Source organism: Fulvia fulva, chromosome 2 (genome assembly GCF_020509005.1).
Source record: "Fulvia fulva chromosome 2, complete sequence".
Classification (NCBI taxonomy): Eukaryota; Fungi; Ascomycota; class Dothideomycetes; order Mycosphaerellales; family Mycosphaerellaceae; genus Fulvia; species Fulvia fulva.
The window spans coordinates 5,551,727-5,577,152 of record NC_063013.1 but is presented as its reverse complement, the minus strand read 5'-3'; the positions used below and the strand labels follow the sequence as shown (position 1 = coordinate 5,577,152).

General features: G+C 53.7%; 10 protein-coding genes across 10 annotated transcripts; 4 read left to right on the top strand and 6 right to left on the bottom strand.

The window, feature by feature from the left end:
- Positions 1 to 49: 49 nt before the first annotated feature.
- CLAFUR5_03463 (Pof6 interactor protein 1) lies at positions 50 to 6,214 on the top strand (the record flags this gene model as incomplete). Its single annotated transcript, XM_047902611.1, has 1 exon — positions 50 to 6,214. The coding sequence occupies one exon, from the start codon at positions 50 to 52 to the stop codon at positions 6,212 to 6,214; it is 6,165 nt and encodes a 2,054-aa protein (XP_047758019.1).
- A 449-nt stretch (positions 6,215 to 6,663) lies between these two features.
- CLAFUR5_03462 (uncharacterized protein) lies at positions 6,664 to 7,878 on the bottom strand (the record flags this gene model as incomplete). Its single annotated transcript, XM_047902610.1, has 2 exons — positions 6,664 to 6,949; positions 7,004 to 7,878. 2 exons carry the CDS (start codon positions 7,876 to 7,878, stop codon positions 6,664 to 6,666), a joined length of 1,161 nt encoding a protein of 386 aa, XP_047758023.1.
- A 710-nt stretch (positions 7,879 to 8,588) lies between these two features.
- On the bottom strand, positions 8,589 to 9,774 carry CLAFUR5_03461 (Sideroflexin fsf1; the record flags this gene model as incomplete). The annotated part of the gene is made up of 3 exons (XM_047902609.1): positions 8,589 to 9,364; positions 9,414 to 9,547; positions 9,671 to 9,774. 3 exons carry the CDS (start codon positions 9,772 to 9,774, stop codon positions 8,589 to 8,591), a joined length of 1,014 nt encoding a protein of 337 aa, XP_047758016.1.
- Positions 9,775 to 10,443: 669 nt separating this feature from the next.
- CLAFUR5_03460 (uncharacterized protein) lies at positions 10,444 to 11,343 on the bottom strand (the record flags this gene model as incomplete). Its single annotated transcript, XM_047902608.1, has 1 exon — positions 10,444 to 11,343. The coding sequence occupies one exon, from the start codon at positions 11,341 to 11,343 to the stop codon at positions 10,444 to 10,446; it is 900 nt and encodes a 299-aa protein (XP_047758018.1).
- A 1,849-nt stretch (positions 11,344 to 13,192) lies between these two features.
- CLAFUR5_03459 (Hydroxymethylglutaryl-CoA lyase, mitochondrial) lies at positions 13,193 to 14,296 on the top strand (the record flags this gene model as incomplete). Its single annotated transcript, XM_047902607.1, has 1 exon — positions 13,193 to 14,296. One exon carries the CDS (start codon positions 13,193 to 13,195, stop codon positions 14,294 to 14,296), a length of 1,104 nt encoding a protein of 367 aa, XP_047758394.1.
- Positions 14,297 to 14,349: 53 nt separating this feature from the next.
- Positions 14,350 to 15,246, bottom strand: CLAFUR5_03458 (uncharacterized protein; the record flags this gene model as incomplete). Its single annotated transcript, XM_047902606.1, has 1 exon — positions 14,350 to 15,246. The coding sequence occupies one exon, from the start codon at positions 15,244 to 15,246 to the stop codon at positions 14,350 to 14,352; it is 897 nt and encodes a 298-aa protein (XP_047758393.1).
- A 1,671-nt stretch (positions 15,247 to 16,917) lies between these two features.
- On the bottom strand, positions 16,918 to 21,618 carry CLAFUR5_03457 (Response regulator mcs4; the record flags this gene model as incomplete). Its single annotated transcript, XM_047902605.1, has 7 exons — positions 16,918 to 16,985; positions 17,060 to 18,442; positions 18,496 to 19,050; positions 19,099 to 19,284; positions 19,333 to 20,976; positions 21,027 to 21,246; positions 21,310 to 21,618. 7 exons carry the CDS (start codon positions 21,616 to 21,618, stop codon positions 16,918 to 16,920), a joined length of 4,365 nt encoding a protein of 1,454 aa, XP_047758400.1.
- A 615-nt stretch (positions 21,619 to 22,233) lies between these two features.
- On the bottom strand, positions 22,234 to 22,893 carry CLAFUR5_03456 (ADP-ribosylation factor-like protein 3; the record flags this gene model as incomplete). The annotated part of the gene is made up of 1 exon (XM_047902604.1): positions 22,234 to 22,893. One exon carries the CDS (start codon positions 22,891 to 22,893, stop codon positions 22,234 to 22,236), a length of 660 nt encoding a protein of 219 aa, XP_047758399.1.
- Positions 22,894 to 23,167: 274 nt separating this feature from the next.
- CLAFUR5_03455 (40S ribosomal protein S25) lies at positions 23,168 to 23,583 on the top strand (the record flags this gene model as incomplete). Its single annotated transcript, XM_047902603.1, has 3 exons — positions 23,168 to 23,225; positions 23,286 to 23,495; positions 23,558 to 23,583. The coding sequence occupies 3 exons, from the start codon at positions 23,168 to 23,170 to the stop codon at positions 23,581 to 23,583; spliced, it is 294 nt and encodes a 97-aa protein (XP_047758398.1).
- Positions 23,584 to 24,577: 994 nt separating this feature from the next.
- Positions 24,578 to 25,146, top strand: CLAFUR5_03454 (Prefoldin subunit 4; the record flags this gene model as incomplete). Its single annotated transcript, XM_047902602.1, has 4 exons — positions 24,578 to 24,598; positions 24,648 to 24,779; positions 24,838 to 24,905; positions 24,954 to 25,146. 4 exons carry the CDS (start codon positions 24,578 to 24,580, stop codon positions 25,144 to 25,146), a joined length of 414 nt encoding a protein of 137 aa, XP_047758397.1.
- Positions 25,147 to 25,426: the final 280 nt, after the last annotated feature.

Sequence of the window (25,426 nt, the reverse complement as noted above, 5' to 3'; positions counted from 1 at the left end):
ACTCGGGGCCGCGGGATGGTATAGCATAGCATAGCACTGCCTGGTCACAATGGCCGACCCGGAGTCTGCAGCACAACCCCCCACCAAGTCCGTCAATAAGCCAGCTACCACCACGAGTACCACTACGAATGGCACGAAAGAAGCAGCTGCACCGACATCTGCATACGAGCTAGATGTCTCAAAGCTGCACTCGCTCCCCTCGGAGCAGCAAGGTCTATATCTCCTCACCTTCACGGCCGACCTCGCGAAGCATGTCGAGGACATCACGAACGACGAAGTCAGCGCAGAGCAGGTCGCGTTGAAGAAAGAGCTGTTCCAAGTGATCGACCTCGCGTCTCCAGCGCCGACGAGGGTAATACGCAAGAATGTTGGTAGATGCTTCCACGGCATCCTTACAAAAGGCAGCAGGAAGATCCTCTACGAATCGATCAATGAACTGGTCGCGATTGTCAATGCCGGCAAAGACAAGGACGCCCGCGCGAAGCATGCCGCGGTATACTGTTTGGGCGTCATTTTTGACGCTGCGGGCGACAGTGCAATCAGTTTGTCACCATTGGCATGTACTGCTGTGCTGAAGCTGCTGAAGCCTGCAGCGAGCGACACGGCACTTCGAAGTGCCATATTCCAGGCTTGCGGGAAGATTGCGAAGGGCATCGCTGTCGCGATAGACGAAGATCTGGGACGTGCTATATGGAAACAAGCTCGAAATGCTGCAGGAACCGACAGATCTCTCCTTGTACAGGCTAACGCATGTTGGTGCTTGGAGCAGTTGATACGATATACATCATATTTCGACAATTCCAGCGACTTTGACAAGCTACAGGCGGCGCTACTCAAGGCGATGGAGAGCGCCTCTGTCAGGGTCCGACATGCAGCAGCTTCTAGTCTTGCAACAGAGCTCGTGAAGAGCTATACCGAGTCGCCGAATAAGGATGCGGTACCTAAGATGAAAAAGCCAAAAAAGTCGAAGAAGACTGGCTTATCGGAAGAAGGTGATGAAGCAGAACGTGCTTCATCCCCAGCGCCAGAGAAATCTGCAACGGCACTGTCTTATGGGCTGTTAGAGATCTTTCGGCTATTGTCAACGCACTTCTGCAAACCCGCTACACCGAACAGAGCTCGAGCTGGCATCGCGGTCTGCTACATTAAAGTGCTAAGAGCACTTGGCGAAGGTGTTGTCGAACAAAAGTATGGCGAGATCGTGAACCATCTGTTCAAGGACCTGCTAGACTACCCTGGCTGGCAATACAACCAGTATCGGCAATTGATGTGCCGCAAGTTTGTACGCATCATCCTCGACCAAGTCATAGGTGGAATGATAGGCGAAACAGCGCAAATGAATGCCTGCAGATTTCTGCTCAACGATATCATCAAAGATTATCCACAGACCGTCAAAGAACGACCAGAGCCATCGAAAGCAGTCCTGACTGGTGCGATCAGTGCATTGACTTCGCTCACTCAACGACTGGACACTGCGATTGGCACTATTGCGGAAGGCTGCCGCGAAGGATTACTGCAGGTACTTCAACACCCAAGCTTTACAGTCCAGGTGCATGCTGCACGAGCACTGCGCACGTTCACCCTCGCGTGTCCACAACAGCTACTGCCCACGGTCACGATATGCATGAACAGTGTCAGTCGCGAATTGAATCTCTTGGGAGGTCCGCGCCAGAGCCAGCGTCGCTGCATAGGTTACGCGCACGGTCTGGCAGCCATCTTAAGCACATCGAGCCAGCATCCATTATACGGGTCGGTTGACGTATATGCCAGGGTGCTCCAACAGGCTACGAACTTACTGAAGTCGAGCGGCAGCTCTGACCTCAGAGTGTCAAGTTGCCAGTTGCAGGTAGCCTGGATCATGATTGGAGGTCTCATGTCCCTTGGACCTAACTTCGTGAAGATTCACGTAGCGCAACTTATGCTCTTGTGGCGAAATGCACTGCCTAAGCCCGTCTCTAGCGACCACATCAGCAAGCGGAACATGCTAGAGTTGAGCTACTTGGCTCATGTACGAGAGTGCGCTCTGGGGTCAATAAAAGCATTCTTGACGTACAATCAACGGCTACTCACATCTGATATCTCTCGGCGATTATCGGTGATGCTTGAGAACACTGTCACGTTCTTGCAAGGGTTGCCTTCGAAAAGAACTAGCGATGACCCATCGAATCGTCTTTCTGCCGCGCTGCAGTTGCAAGATTACGAGGTCATGGTTCGACGCAGGGTCTTTCAGTGCTTCTCGCAGCTCCTCAGCCTGAGTCCAGCTGGAAGCCTTGAAGCAACAGCGCACTCGACCATCTTGCCCATTGCCGTCGCCTCCTTTTCAGACTCCGAGTACGACGCACCAAATTCATTGAGCGCCGCCATCGCATCTTCTGCAAGCACTTTCGAAAGCATCTGGGATCTGAGCGACAATTATGGCTTCGGTGTATCGGGGTGTTTACGAGGTCTCGACATCCGCAATCCGATCACTGGTGGACATGAAAGGCACTGGACAAGCAGATCCGATCAAGAAGCAGAGATCGATCAAGCCATACTGTCGCCAGTCGGCGTAGCCGCTGAGAATGACCCTACCTCCTGCTACTTGTCATCTGCGCAAACCGAGCAAGAACTGCCTGGACCTCCGGCCACCGAAGTCGTGAATGCAGCCATCGCGGCATTTGGTCTCTCATTGCCTCTACAGAGCCCCAAAGTACAAGACAGCACTATACAGCAGATCAGCTCTTCTATAAACGCACCGATGCTGCAGAAGGACCCTGCCCGGAAAGTAGCGATCGTCGCGAATGTTGCGCTTGCACTTTCGATGGCGTTGCGGGTGACAACAGGAGACCTTGGGTCAGCTCGTGGCGAGCTAAAGAGCATGCAGGCCGAGAAGGGTCTGCAGGCGCTACTTCACCTTTGCATCAAGGACCCAGACGACAGCATTAGATGCATGGCTGCTGCCGCGCTTGGCCGGCTGTGCTCGAGCTCTGGCACCGCTTTTACGAGTTCAGAGGTTACCTATCTCACAGAAACTATTGTTAACAACCGTGAGCCTTATGTACGTGCTGGCTGCGCATCTGCGCTTGCTCACATTCATTCACAACTTGGTGGCATGGCAGCTGGACTGCACATGAAGAACATTGTTGGCATCTTGATGTCGCTGGCTGCAGATACTCATCCACTGGTTCACTTTTGGGCACTGGGCAGTCTCGCGACGATTGCGGAGTCAGCCGGACTGAACTTCTCGGGCTATGTTACGACTACGATAGGTCTACTTAGCCAGCTGTACGTGTCAGACAGTCACAACATTGAGACCGTGGCGCAGGCTTCGTCAAACATGTCCATGGATCTGCCGGTGGCTGCCACACTGGCTCGTGGTGTCGATGCGCTCATCAATGTCCTTGGGCCGGACCTACAGGATATGGCGAAGGCCCGAGATATGATACTAACGATGGTGCGTCTCTTCTCTCGAGAAGAGGAGACTGCTGCTCTGCTGGAGAGTCTGCGATGTCTAGAGCATCTGTCACTATATGCACCGGGCCATATGGAGTTTGTTCAGTACGTTCGCCGCTTGCAGGATGACATCGACTCGCCTTCGGAGGATGTCTCGAAGCTTGCTTTACACGGTCTGTTCACACTGATGCGACGCGACGCCCCTGAGATTGTGCGAGTTGCGCGACCTGGTCTCGAGGAACGGCTCTGGGAGTACCTCAATTTCGAGCCTTCGCAGCAGGCTGTCCGCAACATCTTCTTGAACTGGCTACAACAGACCGGGTCCAGCGACCCTGCAGACTGGATCCGTAGATGTAACGACATACTGACCAAGACCATGGTGAAGGCAGACAAGTCGAAGACGGCGGTGGCCAAAAGTGCGACCGCTACTGCGGGCGTTGACCTTCAAGACGAAGAAGTTGCTGGCTTTGCAGTTACTGCTGGCGCATCCAAAGAAGACGAAGCTGAAGCAGCATCCTCAACACAAGAGCTCATGCGCTGGCAGGTACGTCTGTTCGCAATGCAATGCCTACACAATCTCATTGCAATGATTCAAAAAGAGGCTACTGTCAGTGACGACACTCCTGGCGAGGCGGCGCTGCAGCAGAAAGTCGCAGATGTTATCCGAATCGCGTTCTCGGCGTCTACTGCCGGCGTGGCCGCTCTGCGCGTGGTAGGTATGCAAATCATTGACCAGATTCTGAAGATGTTTGGCAGGACACCAGATCCTGACTTCCAGGAAGCGATGCTGCTTGAACAGTACCAGGCTCAGATCAGCTCCGCGTTGACGCCCGCGTTCGCTGCTGACTCGTCACCTGAGCTGGCTGGGGCTGCGGTCAACGTCTGCGCCACTTTCATTGCTACTGGTATCGTGACCGACATCGAACGTATGGGTCGCATCCTCAAAACACTCGTCTCCGCCCTAGACAGCTTCTCCCAGGATACAGACACTGCCAGCATCGGAGATCTCAAGGGACTCAGCTCGAGTGCACAGGTTATGGTTCGCATGGCTGTCTTCGCTGCTTGGGCAGAACTACAAATTGCAAGCGCAGAGCAAAAGTATCTTGCCGAAGTAGTGAAGCCTCACATCGCACAATTAGTCCCTCTGTGGATCTTGTCATTGCGAGAGTATGCTCGGTTGCGCTTTGAGCCAGAAATTTCGGCAACCACCACAACACCTGCTACGTCTGGAGACCTCGACACAGTCTACGCAGCGCTGAACCGTGAGACCTTGCTAAAGTTCTACCATGCTTCGTGGCTGAGCTTGGTTGACGCCATCGCAAGTCTTATTGATGAGGATAGCGATTTCGTCTTTGATGCGCTTGACAACAAGCAGCTAGAGCAACATAAGGATGATAACGAAGAAGACGGCATCGACGGAACCATCGCCCGCAAGAACACCGGCATCAACTATCGAGAAGAGCCAGTGGCGTTCTTCTTCGTGCTTTACGGTCTGGCATTCGAATCGCTTGCCGTCCGAAGTGGCGACGACGATGTAATGGCTCGACGACGCAACTTGGACATCTTGGAGGCTCTGAAGAAGATCATACGCCCGTCGGTGTCTGGCAATGCGATCTACCAGGAAGTTGTCTTCGCAGAGACAATGGACCTGCTCGATCGCATGGTGCTCACGGAAAGTTTGAGCATGCAGTCCATCATTGTCGAGATCGCGCGGAATCTCTGCCTTGTCCACCCATCGTCCAGGCAAGGTCTGCAGACGCCTATCAACGGCGAAGCACAGTTGTCAGACGATATCGAGCAGTTATTTGAGCTCACTCGCATCATCGTCCTAGTCATTGGCGGACTCGTCCCGGGTCTGGCTGAAACGCCAGTATCTGCGCAGCTGGAGTCTTCAGAAGAGGCTACTAGCCTGGTGCGTGCATCGTTGCAGGCACTTGTGGATGTCTCGGAAGTGTTTCCTTCCATCATAAAGACGGACTTGCACGCATCGATCCTCCACATTTTCGTGACCATTCTCGGCACCGCAAGCTGTCAGACTGCTGTTGTCCCTCAAGCGCTGCCAATCTTTCGTCGCTTCATTGCGAGCATTGTAGAAGACGAAAGACCTCAGACGAAGCAACAAGTCCAAAATGCTTTCAAACGCATGCTTGCAATCCTGCGAAATGCTCAGAAGCGGGAGGCGGAAGCAAGCCTGCCTTGTGAGAAGAACACTCTGCTCACCATCACCATCCTACTTTCGGCCGCTCAGCCGCTTTTCGAGAGCGATGATCCCCTGATGCTGCGCTTCATTGGCGAGCTGCGTGAGTGTCTCTCATCGCCAATGACGACCAAGGTCACCGCTGGTTGCTATCGCACACTCTTGCTACAGAGTGTCGCCACTCGATTGACATTCTCACATGCTGTCAACTTTCTGCTGAATGCTCCCGATTTGGAAGGCATGGCTGAGACAAAGTCTGTCATGGCTCAGACACTCACAACATATACTGCAACAAAGATCGCCCCTGACCAAAGACCAGCTGCAATTGTACTGGTGATCAAGACTCTGCTCAGCAGGGCAGCACAGGATGGCCAGTCGGTGTATCCTAGGATCGCAGCGCGGCTATTGGAGCTCGCTGCCGCGGACAACACGACTTTCAGAACCCTGGTCGGCAGCCTAGCGGGTGGTGAGAAACAGCTGATGGAGAAGATCTTAAAGTCGCAGACTGGCAATCGTGGTTCGAGACAAGACTTCAGCTCAGACCGAGAGCCCACGATCGCACTCAAGATGAACTTTGGTGGGTGAGCACTTTCAGAACCTGGTTGCTGCGACATTTTGTGAATCATCGTCGGAATTTTGTTCGTCATCGCCAACTTCGAATCGCGATGAAGTCGGAGCACCATCGAAAGGTACTGGACCGTCTTGATGTCCTTGGGTGCTCGATGCTGCTACGTTGGACCCATTGATATTCCTTGGTTCACCCTCCAGAGGGGTGTTCACGAACATGCTCAGCATCGCCAGATCATAAGAAGCCTTCAAGCTACCGGCAAGCACAAAGGCAATCCAGAAGCGCTGGTCGCTGGCCAGAGTGCCAGTAATGAGTGGGCCTGAGCTTTGGCTCATCGTTTTCACAGTGTTGACGATCCCCATCACAGCTGTTCTCTCGTCTGGTAGGACCACGGCTGACAGGAAAGCACTGCGGGGTGCTTGGTCCATTGAGCTCAGGATTGACCTGGCTACGAGAAGCATGATCGTCATGAATAGAGACGACGGCGCTGGCAGTAGGGCGAGAAAGATAGCACTCGGTAGATGAGTAAAGACCACTGTTGTCGGTTGTCAGCATGACTGCCCCATTTATCGTGTGCTGTGGACGACTGACTGGTACGGACTAGCCCAATACGTTTCGCCACGGAGCTGGCGAACATATTGCCGATACTTGATACGAACTGAGCGCTGGCCATAATTGTGCCCAGCGTACCCTCCTCCATGCCGAATCTACGTGAGATGAAGTATGCCACCAGAGAGGCGGGAACCATGCCACTGCGATATTAAGTCAGCGAGATCATATAGCGATGTGATAACTAGAGCAGATACCTTGCTAATGAGTCGAAGAAGAATAGACCACATAGCTTAGCGAGCATAGTCTGCGACCTCTTTGACAGATTGAACCACTTCTTCGGCGTCACAGATGCCGGCCTTGCGACCTCTTCTTCACCATCTGCATCTGCATCATCAAGAAACGGCTCCCGCTCTCCAGAATCCTCCTCTGGATCCTGTCTCCGCATCTGCACGACCTCTGGAGCTGGCCCAGACTGCACCTCGCACTTGTCACTCAACAACAAAGTCATCCCGGCTTTCGCCGCTCCAACAAGGGCATACATCCAGAAGATGAATCGAAACGACGAGGTCACGCCCCACCCATGGGCCTGCAACTCCTGCGTGACCCATCCAGACGTCAGGCTCCCACCCGCAGTTCCCAGAGTACCAGCCACGACATAAAGTGCAAAAATATCAGACCTCGTCTTCGCCTCGGTGAGATGTGCCAGCGTCGACTCCTCCCCCGCTCGAAAAGGACCAATCTCATTCCCACTTGGACTAATCACCCCTACCACAGCAGCGAACAGCAGGATCCAGTAGTTTGATACATTCGCAAACACGATACCTGACAGAACCATGAGCAGCGCTCCCAGAAGCAGAATTTTGCGTCGACCAAGGGGGTCTGCGACCAGTGTCAGGCCTAGGCTGATTAGAACATCTCCGATTAATGTCAGGGTCATGAACAGCCCGACCTTGGTGTCGGAGTGTCCTAGTGCGGCGAAGAAGAGGGCTAGAATCAGAGTAGAGGAGCCGTAGGCGAACATGCGAATGAAGCGGGTGATGAGAAGGAGGTGGACATCGTTGGACGAGTTCATGAGGGTTGTAATGCCGAGCTCGCTGGAGAGGCGGTGGAAGAGGTTCGAAGGAGGCATTGTCCCGGTGCGCTGATGAGCATCTGGCGGCTTTGTTTATGTTGCAGATTATGAGATACTCACATGATGGTTCAATGTATAGACCCCGAGTGTTAAAATGTGCTGTTGGCGGTTGTGAACCTCCAAAGGTAAGCGTAGCGGAGTGGAGCTCTCTACCAACCCTTCTAGACTGCAAAGTAGCGTGCGATCCACGCTACCGCTACCCGACGTACAGTGCTTATTATACGACGACATAGGCGTTAGCGACGAGTATATGTTTGCGAGTTCGCCAACAGGCACAGTGCGGCAGGTCACGTGACCCTAAAACTTGAAAGTTGACCAATCAGAGCGGGCGCCAAGGCTAGTTGAGGGCTGGTATAGAGCTTCACTCCCTCGCTGACGCCTCACCTACGTACTCGCAAGCTCGTACTCCGGTGTGGCTAGCGCTCGGTCGCTACGCTTAATTAGCTCGACAGGTGAGGTCGGATGACATCGCGCGAAGAGGAAGTGGGGTCGCTTGCCACGCGTTCGTCTGCATGACAAGGCATGCTTGATCATGCTTGGTCTGAACTTTACCGTAGGAGAGCAATTGAGTGATACCACTGCAGCAATGTACCTCCCGGCTACACTGAAGTTACCACTACGAAGCATCTGGTGCTCCATCCCCACGGACCATGCCATCGTACGCCCAGACTCCACGCCAGCTTTGAAAATTGCTGATCAGATCGGGTCTAAATACCTCTGTTGAACTCCACGAGACCGCCCTCGCCACCTTTCTCCCAGAACTCCTTCTCAAGACTCGTGGCTTGCACAGCTTGGCGTTGTGGAAAAGCGGCCAACGCAAGTGGCAATGCTACCAGACTTGTCGCAAAGATCAACCCAAGGTTCACAGGAAGTACCATCCGCGGTCTCGACTTCAGCCAGTCGGTCTGCTGCAATCGCATCAGAATGAGTGGCGGGACAGCCATGACCGGTGTTGCGTTCAACACTCGTGAAGCCGCAGTCTCACCGACCGCCAGGGTCGCAGCTTTTTTGCTTTTGCCTATGGTTTCCAAAGGCTTGCCGGCCTCCTCACGCTTCGCCTTTGCACTTTCAGATTCACTTGGATAGATGTCGATGCCGTGACGGATCTCCTCGCCACGCATTAGGAAGACGTTGACCACACCAGCACTGGCCACTGCCGCGAAGGGCACGAGTCTCCCCAGCACAGCCCTTGTACTTGGGCTGATTCGCTTCAGTCGAGGAACGATGGAGTTGAGTCCGACTGCAACACCACAACTGGCACCAACAGCGGTAAAGTAAGACTGGACAATTGCCGAAGTAGGCATAGGCGAGCTTTTGTTGGCATTCGAAAAGTTGATTCCCACGTTCATGGACTGGTTAGCAATTTGCCATGCGATCGTTCCAGTATTCGACATGTTCGGCGTGAGCATGCCTACAGTGACGACCAAGTTCGAAAGCACGAAAGCTGACATGCGGAAGGGCAGGAACACTGGTTCACCCGTGTCTGCGTGATGGTGAGCATCGTCCGACAGTAGGCGGCGATTTGCACGCACCTGGATGTAGTGTGGAATCGACGATCTTCTTTGCACTCCATAGCTCAGGAGTCATCGACTTGATCTCGCCTTGCTTGTACTTGGTGATGAGGGACTTTGCCTGCTCGAGCCCCGTGCCGGAGGTGAAGAGCGTCCTGTGGTGACATGGTCAGCTTTCCGGTCTTCGATGCTCTCAGCACGACGGAGCGTTGAGCTTGAAAGCGTACGTTTATTGATCCATGCAGATCATATCGTGTCTTCGCTTCGTCGTGGCTCACCTGGGGTCTGTCAAATCAATGGAATGCCGCACGCGGCCCCAGTATGTGCTCAAATCATATTGAGAGGCAGGTAGTTCTCTGCTGCCCGGGAGTGAGGCTGACATGTCGACACTGCGCACAGTGTGGGTCGAATGTGGCAGCAGAGACGAGAGGTGACCAAGGACGCGCTCGAATCGGTGTGAGAGCTTCTTTCTATCTCGGCTCTGCTATCCGATCGGCTGATCAACAAGCCGCAAATTTCCGGCGGCTGCGCGTGTTTGAATAGTGGCCGCTCACTAAGATTTCATGCATGTCAAGCACGAGCCATGGTATCTCTCCAATTTCTGCGCTCACTTTTGTGACTTCCTCTTCACCACGTCCAGCAGAAAGTTCCGCAGAAACTGAACACTGTCCTTGCCCAGGTCTAAGTTAAGTACGACCGAAGATACCTAGGCCGTGTACGTAGGTACCAACCACATCTCTTCCCGCGCTCGGTCTTACCCTCACTATGGAAGATCTTGAGCTGGATGCACTCCGTGCATGAGATGAGAAAAACTCGACGATTGAGTCCAAGATGGTCATCAATGCCATTCTTGTAATTTTCAGACATCGGAACAGCATCACGAAAGCTCGAGTACGGTGAGACAAGCAACTACGGCCTCAGTTTTGACATTACGGTAAAGACATCTATGCACGACCCAACACCACAACATCCAATGCGCCGCCGCTATCAGGGTGCCCAAGTAGTTCATCAACAGCAGACAACGCCTCGTAATACACCATATGCACACACACTATTCAGGTCCTCCCCTCTCGATCTCCCTGCGGCGTTGTTCTCTGAACTCTCTGCTCGTAGGTCTTGGAATCCTTCGATTGTTGGTCACGCCCCTCCATACACCATCCCAGGGTCGCAACTCGTTCGTCATTTGTCGTACTATGCCCGGCGAAGGCCCCGGATATGCGGTCGAAGGCTGGGCCGAGTCAGGCGGGCCATAATACCCATTGCGCGGTGCATCTTCATCGTCTTGGCCATTCCAGTCGAGGCGGAAAGTACTCTGTGACGGGTCTGGCGTAGACGGCTGATCTCTGTTGAGCAAAAGCATCAACATTTGCTGTCTCTGCATTTCGTCCTCCGTGATAGTGTTCGGGTCGTAGCCCGATGGCGGCGGCTCTCTCGGCACATGAGCAGTTGGGAACATGTTTCGATTGTAGTTCTGGTAGTACGATGGATCCTGCCACAGGGTAGATTCGCTGTCTTGATGCTGGTGCGTGACCATTGGTATTGGGAGCTGCGCTGGCACTGTCCTGGTCTTCCCGATCCTGCGCTGATTAGAGATCAGGAGTGAGCTGTAAACGATGGTCGACACAGCTGCGGCAACCGTGGTCAAGAGCGCTGGTGTCTTGAACTCGTATCTCGAGAAGACCAGGAAGTCATAGATTACAGTCAATAATCCGAGAACACACGAGGCCAGACACGGGAGGAAGATCAGGTCTCGTTGGAAAAGTGCATTCCTCACGGCGAAGCATAGCAAGCCAGTGAAAGAGAGCGCGGCTGTGATAAGTGCAATCGCAAATATGCCCAGCACCGCAGGTGTAACTCGTATATCTGAATCGTGTCCCTGATGATCCTCAGAGTCGTGCAGCCGCTCTTTCTCGAATGTAGCCGGCAGCATCAGGAAGCCTCCCAAGATCATGAATGCACTGCCAACGGCTGTCACCTTCCAGTACCATTTGACTGTGTCGCGACGTCCATCGAGATTGCTATAGCTCTGCGCTCGCGGCCGTATAGGCCGGAGCCTTCTGAAGGCATCCAGTCTAGAGGTCTTCAGGTCTGCCGTGGAATGTGTCGTGCCCTCCGCTGCCGCGTCGGCCCACTGTCCAGCCAGCTTGTTGATATCTCGAGGTGCAGCTCTTTCTCGATGCTCTAGATTGCAAAGCTAGATGGACGTACAAAGGTCGCACGGCGATCAATCTCGTGAGAGCGGTCTTGCAGACGGACACGACGTCCTTGGGCTCGTCAGGCGAGTGGATGACCAATGTTATCACCTATTAACAGGATTGAGAGCAGAGGAGAGCAGAGGGAAGGAGTGGAGATGAGAGGCCTACGGCAGTGCGCAACACGAGCATTAGAAGTCTTCCCCATGTGCTGCACGATCCCACCTGGCGCCACACTCTCACTAAGGTTAGATAATCCGCATCAAAACTTGACTGGCGTTACCTGGACAACAGTTGGCTTTGGTCAAGCTGTGCGCCAGGCGGGACTGTCAACTGCGAACACGAACTGCCTCCAGAGGTCTCTGCCACCGCTGAGATGAGCCACCTTCGATCCTTCTGCTCTTCCGAGCCCGGTGCGGTGCCATAGCCTGTGGCAGCAAAGACATGTTCGTCACATTGACGCTGTCCCGTCTGCTTGACATGCCATGGCATGCACGACGAGTGCGATGCAGTAAGAATATGAAGGAGCGTCCAGCCGCAGGCACATCACAGCATCTTGATGCGCGCGACAAGACCTGGATCGCGGGGAGAAACACGTCAGCAGCCCTCTTGTCTCAGTACACAGCAGCAGCAGGAGATGATCGTGGTGGGCACAAACTGCTTTCATCCGATGACGGCTTCCTCGGCTCGCAGCCTGTTGGCCTGGGCTGCATATATGGATGTGCCAAGTCCACCCATCACTGCTGGTTCTGTGACGGGAGAATACTATGGTCTTGGAGCGTGACTGCTATAGGGCTTCATGATTCACTTTCTTTTGGCCAGCACCGAACTGTACATCTTCTACACCTTGCGCGCGATCGCTCAAGCGACTCTCAGGTATTTGGACCGGCGTTGTGTTCTTGCTCAAAGACAGCGACCTGACTTCGTCTTCATGCCTGACTACTGACATGCGGAGCCTCTGACGATAATTGAGCACGTAGAGACGGTGTTCGGTCCAGGTCCACCATTGCCATAGACACCCAGAAGCTAGAAAGCACCTCAATTGACATGGTGCAGGATTCTGCGAAGTGGCTACAGCATACGTCCCGTTATGGCACTCGCTATCAGCACCGCAATTGCGCATCAGCTTGTGCGTAGTGCACACCCACGCACGACGCCGCAGTCGTCACCATGAATGTCCACAGGATATGCCCGAGCAAGCTAGTGTCACCAAGGTTTCCGAATTTTGGGATGCATGGAACATGGTTGGTTCTAGACTATTTTGTCACACATGTGCAAGAACGAAGAATGGGTGTTTGCTTTCATCTTCCCGAACGTGTGAGACAGCTGCCAGCGTAGGACATGTTCGGTGCAGCCGACGCTGCTACAGCTCGGCTCCACTGAACCGTCAGCCTCGGACACCGGCTGATGACACTTCTATCATCACAACCCGGAAATCGCTGACTGCACTCATGTAGCGTCATAGTACTCCACTGTCTGGCCGAAGACGCACCTTGCTGAAGATTAGTACAAAGATACGAGCTTCCCGCAAAATCGACGACGGCAATCGTTCTCCTGGCATATTCGACGGCGATATACATTCTCCTAAACTGCAGCCAGGTAGAGGGCATGGAGCCATGTACAGAATCCAGAGAAGCTGTCAGAATCGTCGAAGTTGGGCCTCGAGATGGACTTCAAAACATGAAGAAGGCCGTTTCAACGGAAACGAAGATCGAGCTCATATCAAGACTCCGGAAGACTGGGTTGACCTCCATCGAGCTCACGTCCATCGTGTCACCCAAAGCAGTGCCGCAACTTTCTGATGCTCAACTGCTGCTAGCTGCCCAGCCCATCCAGGAGTTGCTACGTGATGGCAACACTCGGCATCCCGTCCTGGTCCCGAATATGAAAGGCCTGCAGATCGCGATCAGCCAGGGTGTACATGAAGTCGCAGTCTTCGTCAGCGCAAGGGAAGCTTTCAGCCGAGCCAATATCAACTGCTCGGTGATCGAAGGCCTGGACAGGGCACGGAAGGTTGCCGAGCGCGCTATCGAGGCTGGCATGAGTGTTCGTGGATACGTCAGCTGCATTTTTGAATGTCCATTTGAGGGCACATCGACAGAAGACTGCGTTCCCGCTGTTGTTCAGGAATTGCTGGACATGGGCTGCTACGAGGTCAGCCTGGGTGATACCAGCGGGGTCGGAACTGCGAGGGATGTTAGCCATCTTCTAGAAGTTTTGAAGGCAGCCAAAATACCGATCACTACGCTTGCGGGTCACTTTCATGACACTTATGGTCAAGCTACAAGTAACGCCTGGACGGCATATCAACATGGCATGAGAGTCTTTGACAGCAGTGTTGCTGGGCTCGGTGGCTGCCCGTATTGTCCGGGAGCTAAGGGCAACGCTGCGACCGAGGATCTGGTGTACCTCTTTCAAAGAGCTGGCATCGAGACCGGCATTGATCTGGACGCTCTTGCCGAAGTTGGTAGCTGGATCACGGCGGAACTCGGTACTGCCAACCAAAGTCGTGTGGGAGAAGCGCTGGCCGGAAACCTCAAAGGCTCAAAAGCAGCCGGGCCGCATTCCAGACTAGCTTTGAGGCGACCATCTACGGTCAGAAAGCATGCACGACAGGCGTCTAGTGGTGGCTTGAAGATCGAGGCCGTGTGGCTTGGCTGCCATTTGCTCTGGCGGAGCAGACATAAATTTGCAATGCCACTGCAATTCTGAACAACTTTTCGAAAGTGATCATGCCTGGCATGGCGTATCCATCAGCAACAAGCTCACACGATGCAGACGGTGATGGCGGTGGACGGTATGCTAGCGGTGTCTCTGTTTATTCCAGTGGCCCCATTGAACCAGAGGTCCAAGGGGAAGCGGCCAGCAATTCTCACCGTGTGTGGTTGTGTCTTGCAAGGTCTCAGGACGATGCCTGCGTCAGCCACATGACCGAGTCTTCCACGATACTGCGCGTATGGCTGGCACAGAATGTCTCCGGGGTCTAGTCTGGTGCAAAGCTGGCTCAATGAAGTGACGTACTCATCATCAGAAAGATTTCCTTCGGAACATGGCATAACCAGACCGCGTTCCGTCAGCAAAGTCCAGTCGCGATAGTGGCCATGGGCTTCGACGACTGTGCCATAGCATCGCGTGGCTAGGATAATTTCCGATGCGTCAGATGGTTCGGAGTGCCGCAGATTGACATCGCCGAAAACTTCGTCCAGACTGATGTTCAACGCGGGTTGCAGTCGCCAATCGACCACCCAGGAAGGCACAGGCTCGCGGTTCTCCCTAGTGCCGCTACCTGCTTGATCTGCTGCGATACTCAAGAGTTGGCTGATGGCCTGGGTCCTCGGCAGATGTGCCGTGATGAAGCGATGAGCAAACTGTGTATACAGCTGCTCGCATGAGAGAGTGTAGTCGGAAGATATGTTGAAGACTTCGGCCGCTTGAGTACTCTTCCACAGGCTTGCAATAGCGTGGAGTCTGTCATTGGCTTTTGTGCAGTCGAAAGCATGGAATCGCTGCAGCATCCAGAGGAAGTCCGTCAATATCGGAACTCGCAATACATTAAGTTCCCTGAGCCTCGGATGGTCTGGATATCGTTGATACAGTCTCCAGTCAGCCAGTCCTTGACGGATGTGCCCAATCAGTGAACATAGTTCCTTCAGCTTCTCCATGCCCCTGCGAGAGGCGGGCACTTTGTGTACACACGCGCTGAATGTGGCCAGACTAACGCAGCTGCCGCCACACATAACCTTCACTTCTTTCGCGTGGCAGAGCTCTTGGATAACCCATCTCCGATGGAAGTATCGTCTCTTCGCGAATAGGCTGCTCAATGTCTTGTAATTGTGATGTTGAGCTTGGAACGCCGCAAGTGCGCGCTGGGGAGGCCTAGGAGAGCGCTCAACAATTTCGCAAAACTTGTAACTTAGATGTAGTCTCCATCTTTAGCGTCCGAGTCCTCGCCTGTCCAAGCCAAGACATGGTCTGCGTGTGAGTATATATGCTCCATGATCTCTATCTGGTAACCCCGTTCACGATCATGACCTTGGTCTATGCATAGGGCGTCCACCCAGAGACATCTAGCCTGCCCTCTATAACGTAATCTTCTCAAGGCATGGCCCAGATTACCTGTGATGGTGAACGGCAAACGACCGAGCCTGATCGTATCCCTGCCAGGGTCCTGCCCGTGGAAAGCTTCGCCCCAGGTGTAAAATGTGCTGTTGGCGGTTGTGAACCTCCAAAGGTAAGCGTAGCGGAGTGGAGCTCTCTACCAACCCTTCTAGACTGCAAAGTAGCGTGCGATCCACGCTACCGCTACCCGACGTACAGTGCTTATTATACGACGACATAGGCGTTAGCGACGAGTATATGTTTGCGAGTTCGCCAACAGGCACAGTGCGGCAGGTCACGTGACCCTAAAACTTGAAAGTTGACCAATCAGAGCGGGCGCCAAGGCTAGTTGAGGGCTGGTATAGAGCTTCACTCCCTCGCTGACGCCTCACCTACGTACTCGCAAGCTCGTACTCCGGTGTGGCTAGCGCTCGGTCGCTACGCTTAATGAAAGCGCTTCGAATGCGCATCCATGGTCAAGATCAACGATGAGTAAGTCGGCACTGAGCGGATCCTTTCGAGACGTCGCTGGCAACAGACTAAGCACTCTGATGCTGTTGGGCGATGGCAATGGCTCATATGGTCGATCTCGTGCCGCATTGGGCGAAGTGCCTCGGGTCAAGCTGGACGTCTCGCATTCTGCCGCGACGTCTGAGGAAGAAGCGACGCTATCGAAGGACGTAGCTAGCGTCGAATAACTTGCCTGACTGTGACTAGAGTCGGTGACAGTGAACGAAGAGTGTGATGCGGTGTGTTCGGTAGTGCAGCTTCAGAAGGTGCTCGGAGGAGGCGAGCGTTGCCTTTTGCGAGATGGTCTTGGTTCTGATTCTGTTCCGTGTTGAGACATCAGTGGCATGCAGCATCTCTAGACATCAACGTGGCATGATCCAGGCGACGGCATTCGTCTGAGAGATATACATAGACGAAGGAGAAGTTGACTAGAAACAAAGGTCGGCAGAGCGCCATGATGAGCTAACCGTGAGGAGAAGCGATCAGCAGTGCAGCGATCGCTGACAGCCCTTGAGCTTAGCATACAGTACCACTTAAAACCTCCCCAATGAACATTCCCTTCAGTGGTATGCTATGCTTGGTGTAGGTCTCATCATTTCAGGGTCTTTGTAACCTGTAGCTGACCAGATAGATGCCTCCTTACTTGAACCCAACTAACCTGATTGACCTCCTGCTCCCCAGCACTTCCCTTTGACATGATCATCTGCTCGTAAGGCAGCGTCCGTTCATTCCGGGTGTGCCCTCTCCCTCCAATTCGCAAGCAGTTTTCCGACCTCCTTGAAGCTGACGGGTCCTAAGAGCAACGTATGTCAGCCTTGGCGTCTCCAAGGAAGGGGCAGAAGCCGTCAGCGGCCGGGGCGATCTTACTCGTCATATACACGTCAAGTCCAGCGTCGAACGCCTCAGTCTGATCGCTGCTCTTCGCATTGCCGGTGATGGCAACTACGAGCGCCGGTTGCTTATTCTTCGCGAGAACATTTTTTCCGGCCGCCAGTTTATCACGATCACTCCCGGTGCGCCTCAGTCCCTCGATACTGCGAATGTTGCGAGTTGCTTCCGGTCCATCCATGACAGGCATGGATAAGTCCATGAACATGATGTCGGGGTCGTTGCCTTCGAAGCTTTGGACCGCCTGAGCGCCGTCCTCTGCTGTACGAGCAAAGCCCTCGAGAAACCCACGCTTCTTCACAAAGGTGTGAAGGAGAGACAGATTGAGTCTGTTGTCATCGACGAGGAGTAGGCGAGGTCTTCTGGTCTGCGGTGTATCTGGTGTGTTCCAGATAGAGAAAGGAACAAGCGCTGAGCTCGGCCCGGGGACCAGCGTAAGATCATCGGATGATGCTGGTTTCTCCGGGATAGGTGTTGGTAAAGGCCGAGGAACTGTGGTGATCTCGGTATTTGCGCGTAGACATGAGATTCGTGGGGGTGGTTTTAGCGAGCTGGGCAAAATTTGCCGTCGCCCGACAGAGCTAGCCTCTGGGTCTACCTCGTGCACTCCAGGGCGAGGCGAAACAGGCGGCGGAGTCTGCTTGGCAGTGAATGGAAAACCATCACGTCTGATCTCTTCGACAGGTGTCCCAGGTGATTGTGCTGGGCTTGATGCAGCACTCGGACGACACTCCAATGGTGAGACGATTCCGGGTTGCAGTGCTTTCTGTTCGTCAGGTGAAGCATTAGCTAACCCGAGAGCTGACGTGCCAGCATCATCCACTCCCAGGACGACATTTCTGACTTTTGTGGACGTCGTTGCAGCTTTCTCCAGGGCTCTGTGCAGAGCTCTTGCCAGTTTGAAGGGGCCGAATGGCTTTGAAACGAACTCGACCCTCGTACTCTGAATGTCTTTGGCTAATACAGCCTGACGAGCGACATTCGCGCACAGAATGATCAAACTTTGCCGAGACAGAGTTTCTAGAAATTGCGGTCGTCGGGCGAGCAGTGTCGGCAGGTGTATTTCGTCCACAACGAGGACCTGTGCTGGCAGATCGAAGTCCCATGTTTGCAGAGTCGGAAAGCCGAACCACCCGGTTAAGTACTGGACAAGCGCCGCATGCACGGCCACGGCACCTTGCGACTGTCCAAAGCTGTCATGTTCCATTGCGGGCTCGTAAATAGCGACCTGTGGCGGATTCTGCAAGGTTTGTAAAGCCGACATGCTGGGATCCTTGACTTGTAAATACGAGGCTGGTTGTCCTGCAATTAATGCTGGTGGTGGTGCCCGGGCTGCCTTATCGGGGTTCGCTTTCTTCATAGCTGGTAGCGTTGTGTTAGCCGGCGTGATGACAAGAATAAAGGAGATGACTTACGCAATGTAACGATCACCATGGTCCCAACATTGACGATCGACTTGATGTCAATCTCACCCTGGAGCATGTTGACTATGTTCCTGACGATACTGAGCCCGAGACCGGTACCAGCGGACTTGGCATTTTCTTGCGCAAAAGGAGTGAAGATCTTCGTGCGCAGATGTTCTGGTGAGATACCTTGCCCAGTGTCGGTGACTGTGAGCTTTACGTTTGTTGGCTTGTCTCGCTGGTCGAACTTCACGGTCTGGTCCCCATGTTGCGAGCCTTGTTGGCTGACGAAGCGAAGGGAGACGTTTATGTGTCCATGCTTCGTATACTTGAGGGCATTGCCAAAAATGTTCATGACAATGCGTCGTACAGCTCCAGGTTGTGTGGCAAAAGTCCACTTCGAAGGTCCTTGGATGTCTAGCACTAGCTCGACCTCAACACGTATTGCGTTCATGACACGTCGCAACTCTGGCCGCAGGCTGTCATGTATGCTGCTATTGAAGTTTTGTGGGGCTTCATCAAAGCCTGCATTGGTACGATGTCTTGCCAGATGACCGGTGGCCAGCCCTGTAAAGTATCAGCAATGTTATCACTCGCTTTGGGCGAGCAACGCACCGTCAATGACCTCCTCAGTGATCAAAGCGATATCACACTCTTGATCGGTCGCGAACAATGGCTCGCTCTTCAAGCTCGTGGTGGTCGGCATCTTTGGCTCTTGCCGATCAGAGTCTTGTGACAATGAATCGTCCGATTTTTTGCGCTTCATAGTGTTGACTTTGCTGTAGTCCAGGACCATTGCGACTGCCAAAGTCAGCCAACGTTAGCGAGTTTCACTGCTATGTTGCGTACCTGTATCAAGCAGAGTGTGTGCGCAAGCATCCATCGTGTCCACACATGATTTCTGGAAAGCGTCGCACTCGGTGTCCTGCAGAAACTCGATGGACGCGAGTATGCCATGAAGGGGGCTTCGTAACTCGTGCGACACAGATCCGATGAAGTCGCTCTTTTGCTGATCAGCAAAGACAGTGGCTAGCCGAACGATTTCTGCTCTGATCGAATTGCAAAACGAGAGTATTGGTAGGTCATCCATTTCGTACGAGAATATCCGCATCCGTGAGTTGGTATAAGCGAGACAAGACGTCCAGCGGTTCAGCTTGGCGTGGAACATCGGGACGAATATCACCTGCTTGGCATCCGGGAACTGTCGACGCAGAAGAACCAACTCATAGAGCTTAGACGAGAGACTCCCCGTGACAGGGCAACCCTCCCAGTCGAAAAGAGACGTGCCGACGTTCTCTGGCAGATTGAACAGCTTGCCCCTTGGATGCTTTCTGCACATTCTGGCAAGCTCGGGAGGCGACAATGTGACTTTCCAAGTTGGGTCTGCCCGTCCGAAATTCTGGGGCGGACTTTCTCCTGATGGCTGAATCGATGCAGCAGCTAGCACGACTCTCTCCCGTATCGTTCCACTGTAAGCTGTCTTGGTCTGACGCGCAGTCGTGGGTTGCCCACTGGGTGTGAGCATGTCAGAGGAAGGAGGCCTCGACAAATCGCCCTTCTCGTCGTGTTGTGATGGCTGCCTTCTCATCGCTGGATCAGTGCTGTCCGCGAGAGCGTTTGTATCAAGCAGAACAACACCGCCTCCGCCGGCTTTCTCTAAGTCCAAAGCCTGACGAAGTAAGTATGCAGCGCGATCGAACACCCGCTGGTGATCCGCTTCGGTGATATTCTTCTTGGGTGGCGGGCTAACAGAGGATGTTTCAGTTGCAGATCGCTGCACCATCCGACCCCGGGGAGAGTCGGTACCTGGACTCGTGACCTGACTTTGCTCACTGTTCGAGTCCCTCAGCTCGTTGACCGGCACTGGTAGCGATGCATCGTGTCCAGAGTCTTGTGCATCGGCTCTAAAAGGTCCTTGGATGCTTGTCTGCGAATCTTCTGGATTCGGTGCTTCCTCCGCAGCCTCATCATCCCCTTCAGGTACACTCCGAGCAGTCTGTGCGCCAGGAGCGTCATTAGGAAGAGCGTCATTAGGAAGAGCGTCATGCATCTCGTTGTCATCGGCAGGCTCAGTGGACTTCTTGTTGCTGCTACGTGTGTGTGTCGACACACCGGCGGCCGAGGCCCCATTGCTTCTGGCATCCTCTGTGCTCGAAGGAGCCTGTGCATGTTGATCTGTATGGAACGCGTCTTCTGCGATGCTCTGCGAAGCATTATTGCCTTCGGACTCTTCATCCTCGTGGAAGTAATCCCCATTCGGCATATGATGCGATGGAGAGGTATCCAAGAGCTGGGCCGGACTTTGAGGAGCACTTTGATGGGCGTCCCGCGAGTCAGACCTTCCCGGTGGATGTAGCTGCCGACTGCGGAAACGGTGCTCGGGATTGATGAAGTCCGCCATGCACATATTCATATGAACGGCACGCTGTTTCTCATGCGACTCTTTGACAGTCCGCATATGTACCATGATGTTGTGCGCGATGGTGTTCAGTACTACAACATAAGTAAGCTTGATGAATCTGAAGTCAACGTGAGAAATTCACCTTTGAGTCGAGCTAGGCTTGTCGATTCGCGCGGCCGTGTATCGAGCAAAAAGAGAGCTCCAATTTTGATGTCGTTGTCGGTGCGTAGCGGCAGGCCACAGTAGTAGCGGAAGTATGGTTGAGAAGTCACAAAGTTGCTGTCTTTCCAGCGATCATCCTTCGTCATGTCCAGGATTTCCAAATGTGCTGGAATATGCTGTCCTCTCTCTTCACGAGGATCCTGACTCAGAGTCCACTCGATCAGACCACCAGACTTGGGCATAGAGGTGCTGCCACACTACACGCCATCATCCATTGCTTCAGATCTGCTATTGTCTTCGAGATCCAGTGTCTTCGTGGCTTCGGCAACGAAGTAGGAGCTGGTTTTGTCGACCAGGGCTACGAAGGCGCGTTGCACATCAAGGCGGTAGGCAGCCAGTTGCGCATGTGCTTGTAGAACAGTGGCCGGGTAGGGGAGGAAAATGACTTCATTCTTGGCTTCTTTCTGAGGCCTGTAGTACTGATATAGTTCACGGGCTCTTTTTTCACCGACATCGTTAGGTTCGGTGTATTGATCACCAGTATCCACGAATGAGCCTCGTCGTGAGCGCATGTCGATACCAGGAATTGGAAGCTTTTAGGAGTGATAGGTAGCGATGGGCGTCAATTGGAAGAATGAGTGATGCAGCTTCTGGTGACGGTCTTTGCTGATGATCGAGGTGTTGATGCCGAAGAGCTCAAGGTTTCCAGGAGTAAGCACACATGGGCGAGTTGCTGAGAAACGATACTCAATACCAAGGTACGATTCGGGTGGCTGTAAACATGTCGTACCGATGATGCACGGGAAAGCAGGACGCCGGTGATCGTCTGGACCGGAGCCGCTGTAACAATGAAGTCGAACTACAGCAAGCGTAGTAGCCACGCAAGGCCCCAGACCGGCATTGCAGGCACAATCGGTTGGTACATGTAGCTGGTGACCGGTGCATCGTCATTGGAAGGCATGCGTCGGTAAGCCGGCAGCGAGAAGGCCCGGCCAGAAGCAGCAGCAGGAAGCACTGGTAAGCGTAAGCGTGAGCGCCTGGTGCCTGCCCTCGCATCGTGGCCGCGTAACACTTCAACTCCCCGCATATGGACACCAGAGGCGTGTAAAATGCGAGCGCGAATTCGTGCACTCGACATCTACCCAACACGCTCTGAGAGCTGCGCTGCTGTGCAATAAGCCACACGCTCACCGCATCACTGGTGGCCTCGCTTCCTTGTTCCACTTGATTCTACTGCACAACCATTCAACGGCCTCTTTTACGCCAGTGCCAGTCAAGGCACTCAGTGGCAGCACTCTGCTGTCCCGTACGTTCTGCCCCTTCTCACCCTCGAAGACCTTCCTCACCAAGCCCTCCTTGATCCGAACAACCTCGACGCAGTTTTCGCGGTCCTGCTTGTTGGCCAAAACTAGGATCGGAACACCTTCGGTTTCTTCGTTCTGTAGGACGTCCTCCAGCACCATCCTGCACTCGTCCAGACGGCCTTCCTCGTCCTCTCTCACGTTGCCCTTGCTCAATCTCTCAATATCCGCGTCGCCGATATCTGTGCTGTCAATGACGAAGACAATGGCATGACAACTGCTGTAATAAGACTGCCAGAGATTGCGCAGAGAGTGTTGCCCACCTACATCCCAGACCCGCAGGTAGAGTTCTGGTAGATCGATGACACTGAGATTTTGACCTACTGTCGGCACGGTCTTGAGGTTGGGCTGGTGGGCATCGTTGTACAAGCTCTTGATCTGCTCGAGCAATGTCGTCTTGCCCGCGTTGTCGAGCCCCAGCAAGAGGATCGAGTACTCCTCTTTGCTGGTGGCGTGAAGGTAGAGGGATTTGAAGAGATGATACATCTCTGCTACCAGTAGTCGCTATACCGCATAGCAAGGCGTGAGGTGCGAGGTGTGAGAGGCTGTGGGAGTGGAACTGAAACAGTGCAGCCAGCAAGTTGAAGGTGAAGGGACAGCAAGCGCGACTGATGTTCCTGCCTGAATTGTAAGGCGACCGATCGACCACCCGTGCACGTGAATCATCTACTCCACTTTTTGGCCTTCATTCTTGGCGAAGCGCACTTCCCACCTCGAAGTCTCGCACCAGATCGTCCACTCCATCCACATCACCGACAACATGGCGCCAGCAGCAACAGGTGGCAAGAAGCAAAAGAAGAAGTGGTCCAAGGGCAAGGGTACGCACACAATCGGGAGCGCTGGGCGTGTACCGGAGAGATGTTGACAGTTTCGCACAGTCAAGGACAAGGCCAACCACGCCGTGGTGCTCGACAAGAACACTGGCGAGAAGCTCCAGAAGGATGTCCAGTCATACCGCCTCATCACAGTCGCCGTCCTCGTCGACAGACTGAAGATCAACGGCTCGCTAGCACGCAAGGCCCTTAACGACCTCGAGGAGAAGGGTGTCATCAAGCAAGTGATCGGACACAGCGCCTGCAAGGTTTACAGTATGTGTCCACATATCGGCCCATGGGATCCTTTGCCGCAGCATACTGACGATACTCTACAGCACGCGCAGTCGGTGGTGGCGATTAGATGGGCCCGCGCGACGTTTCTGCATGATACCTACGGCGCATCGGATGGATTTGTTCACAGGAGCACAGCGAACACGAGCTGCAATGAGCGGAAAGGCAGGCACGCTTTGATACCGCATGATGCCGGTCGTCGAGGAAGGCTCGAGTAGCACAATAGCACAAGCAGCCTAGACAGCAGCAACGAAAGCAAAAAGCCGTCGAAACGTCACGAACCAAACACTCTCAACTATCATTGTCCTCACACAAGCGCGCAGTGGGAGATCAAGCCGGAGTGCGGCAACGGTAAGATGCGAAAGCAGGTCACTCGAAAGGCTACGGACGAAAGTGGTGTCCGCCGCACCGCCAGAGAGCGAGCTACGACGATCTTCACTGCGAGCTTTGGATATCTTTGATCCTCGACGCACAACAGACGAAGCGCGAGCGTTGCGCTAACACGCTCACAAGTCTCAAGGAGTAGCCAAGCTACCCTATCGTTATCGTCGTGCTCAAGAGAGTGCGGCAGCATTGTATAGGTAACCCCCTCGTCTGTCCATGGCCCTGGCTCTATATGGGCAGAATCCAGTGTGCTTTCTGTTCGGTCTTTCAAAGTCTCGCGATGTTGTACCCTCCATCCTCCGTGCGGTAATTGGCATGAGATCTGCGACAGCCGCAATCATGATGCGCACAACTAACACTTCGCACAATCACTGACATTCGGCACAGCCTACTCGTGCGTGCGTCCGGTATAGCCGCAGGGACTGAGCCCGTGACTGTGTCTGAGCAGAAAGGCACTATGGTCTAGGTCTCTAATGTAAAGCATTCGGACTTGCGGTTGAGGGGGAAGAGCAGCTCTGGACGACTTGTGTCTCGGGCCTTGGTGCCTGCTTCTTGGTCCGCTTGACCTGCCCCGAATTTGGCTTTGTACCCCTGTCAATGTTAGCGCCACCGCACGTGTTCTGCAATCGTCTCAGGTCAGTCGTGCATTCAACCTGTTGGCCATCGACGTTACTGTCAAGATGCTGTCCAGAACGCGCATGGTACGTAGCGTATCGTTCATCTCAATCAACCGGGCACTAATCACCACAGCTCTCCCGCGAGGAAGAGGAGCAGATCGGCGAAGAAAAGGAAGTCCGCCGCGAAGACCAGGAGAAGATAAATCGGTTCAGCCGCCTGCACTCGAGAGAGAAGACCTTGGAAGAAGAATTGAAAGTCAAGCAGGTACGTTTCCATGAATTCGGGGAATCCACAATCGGTCAAACTAACCAAGTGCAATCAGAAAGACAAGGAGGATCTCGAGGAGATCTCCACAGAGCTGGAGCTTGCAGATGAAGATGACAAAGTCCCGTACGAGTCGACTTTAAGATGCTGTGGCTTCTGGCTGACCTAGCGCAGCTACAAGATTGGAGACTCGTTCTTCAACCTGCCGGTACCAGACGTCCAGGAACTGCTCACCGCAGCTGTGGAACGTATCGATACCGACGTGTCAGGTGTGGAAGACAAGCTCACCGAGTTGCGCGAAGAAATGAACAAGCTCAAGGCTGCACTCTATGGACGCTTCGGCAAGTCAATAAACCTGGAGGCCTGATGGAGACTGCTACCTTCGACAGGACGCTTCAGGTTCAGCTCCCGGTTCTGCGGAAGACGAGTCTTGGCGCTCCCGCCAACGCATACCGGGCCTGTCAATCTTTACAGGAAAAACACTTGAGATCCAATCAGGACGATGCACCTTCATGACAGATGCAGATGAATCACGCATGCAACTCGATTATCCCACGCCGAGTATATGCCAACCCGGGACGGCACACTAGCCGAGGTCGGCAAGATGATAGACGTACCTTAGAAGCTTGGGCAACGATGCCGACTTC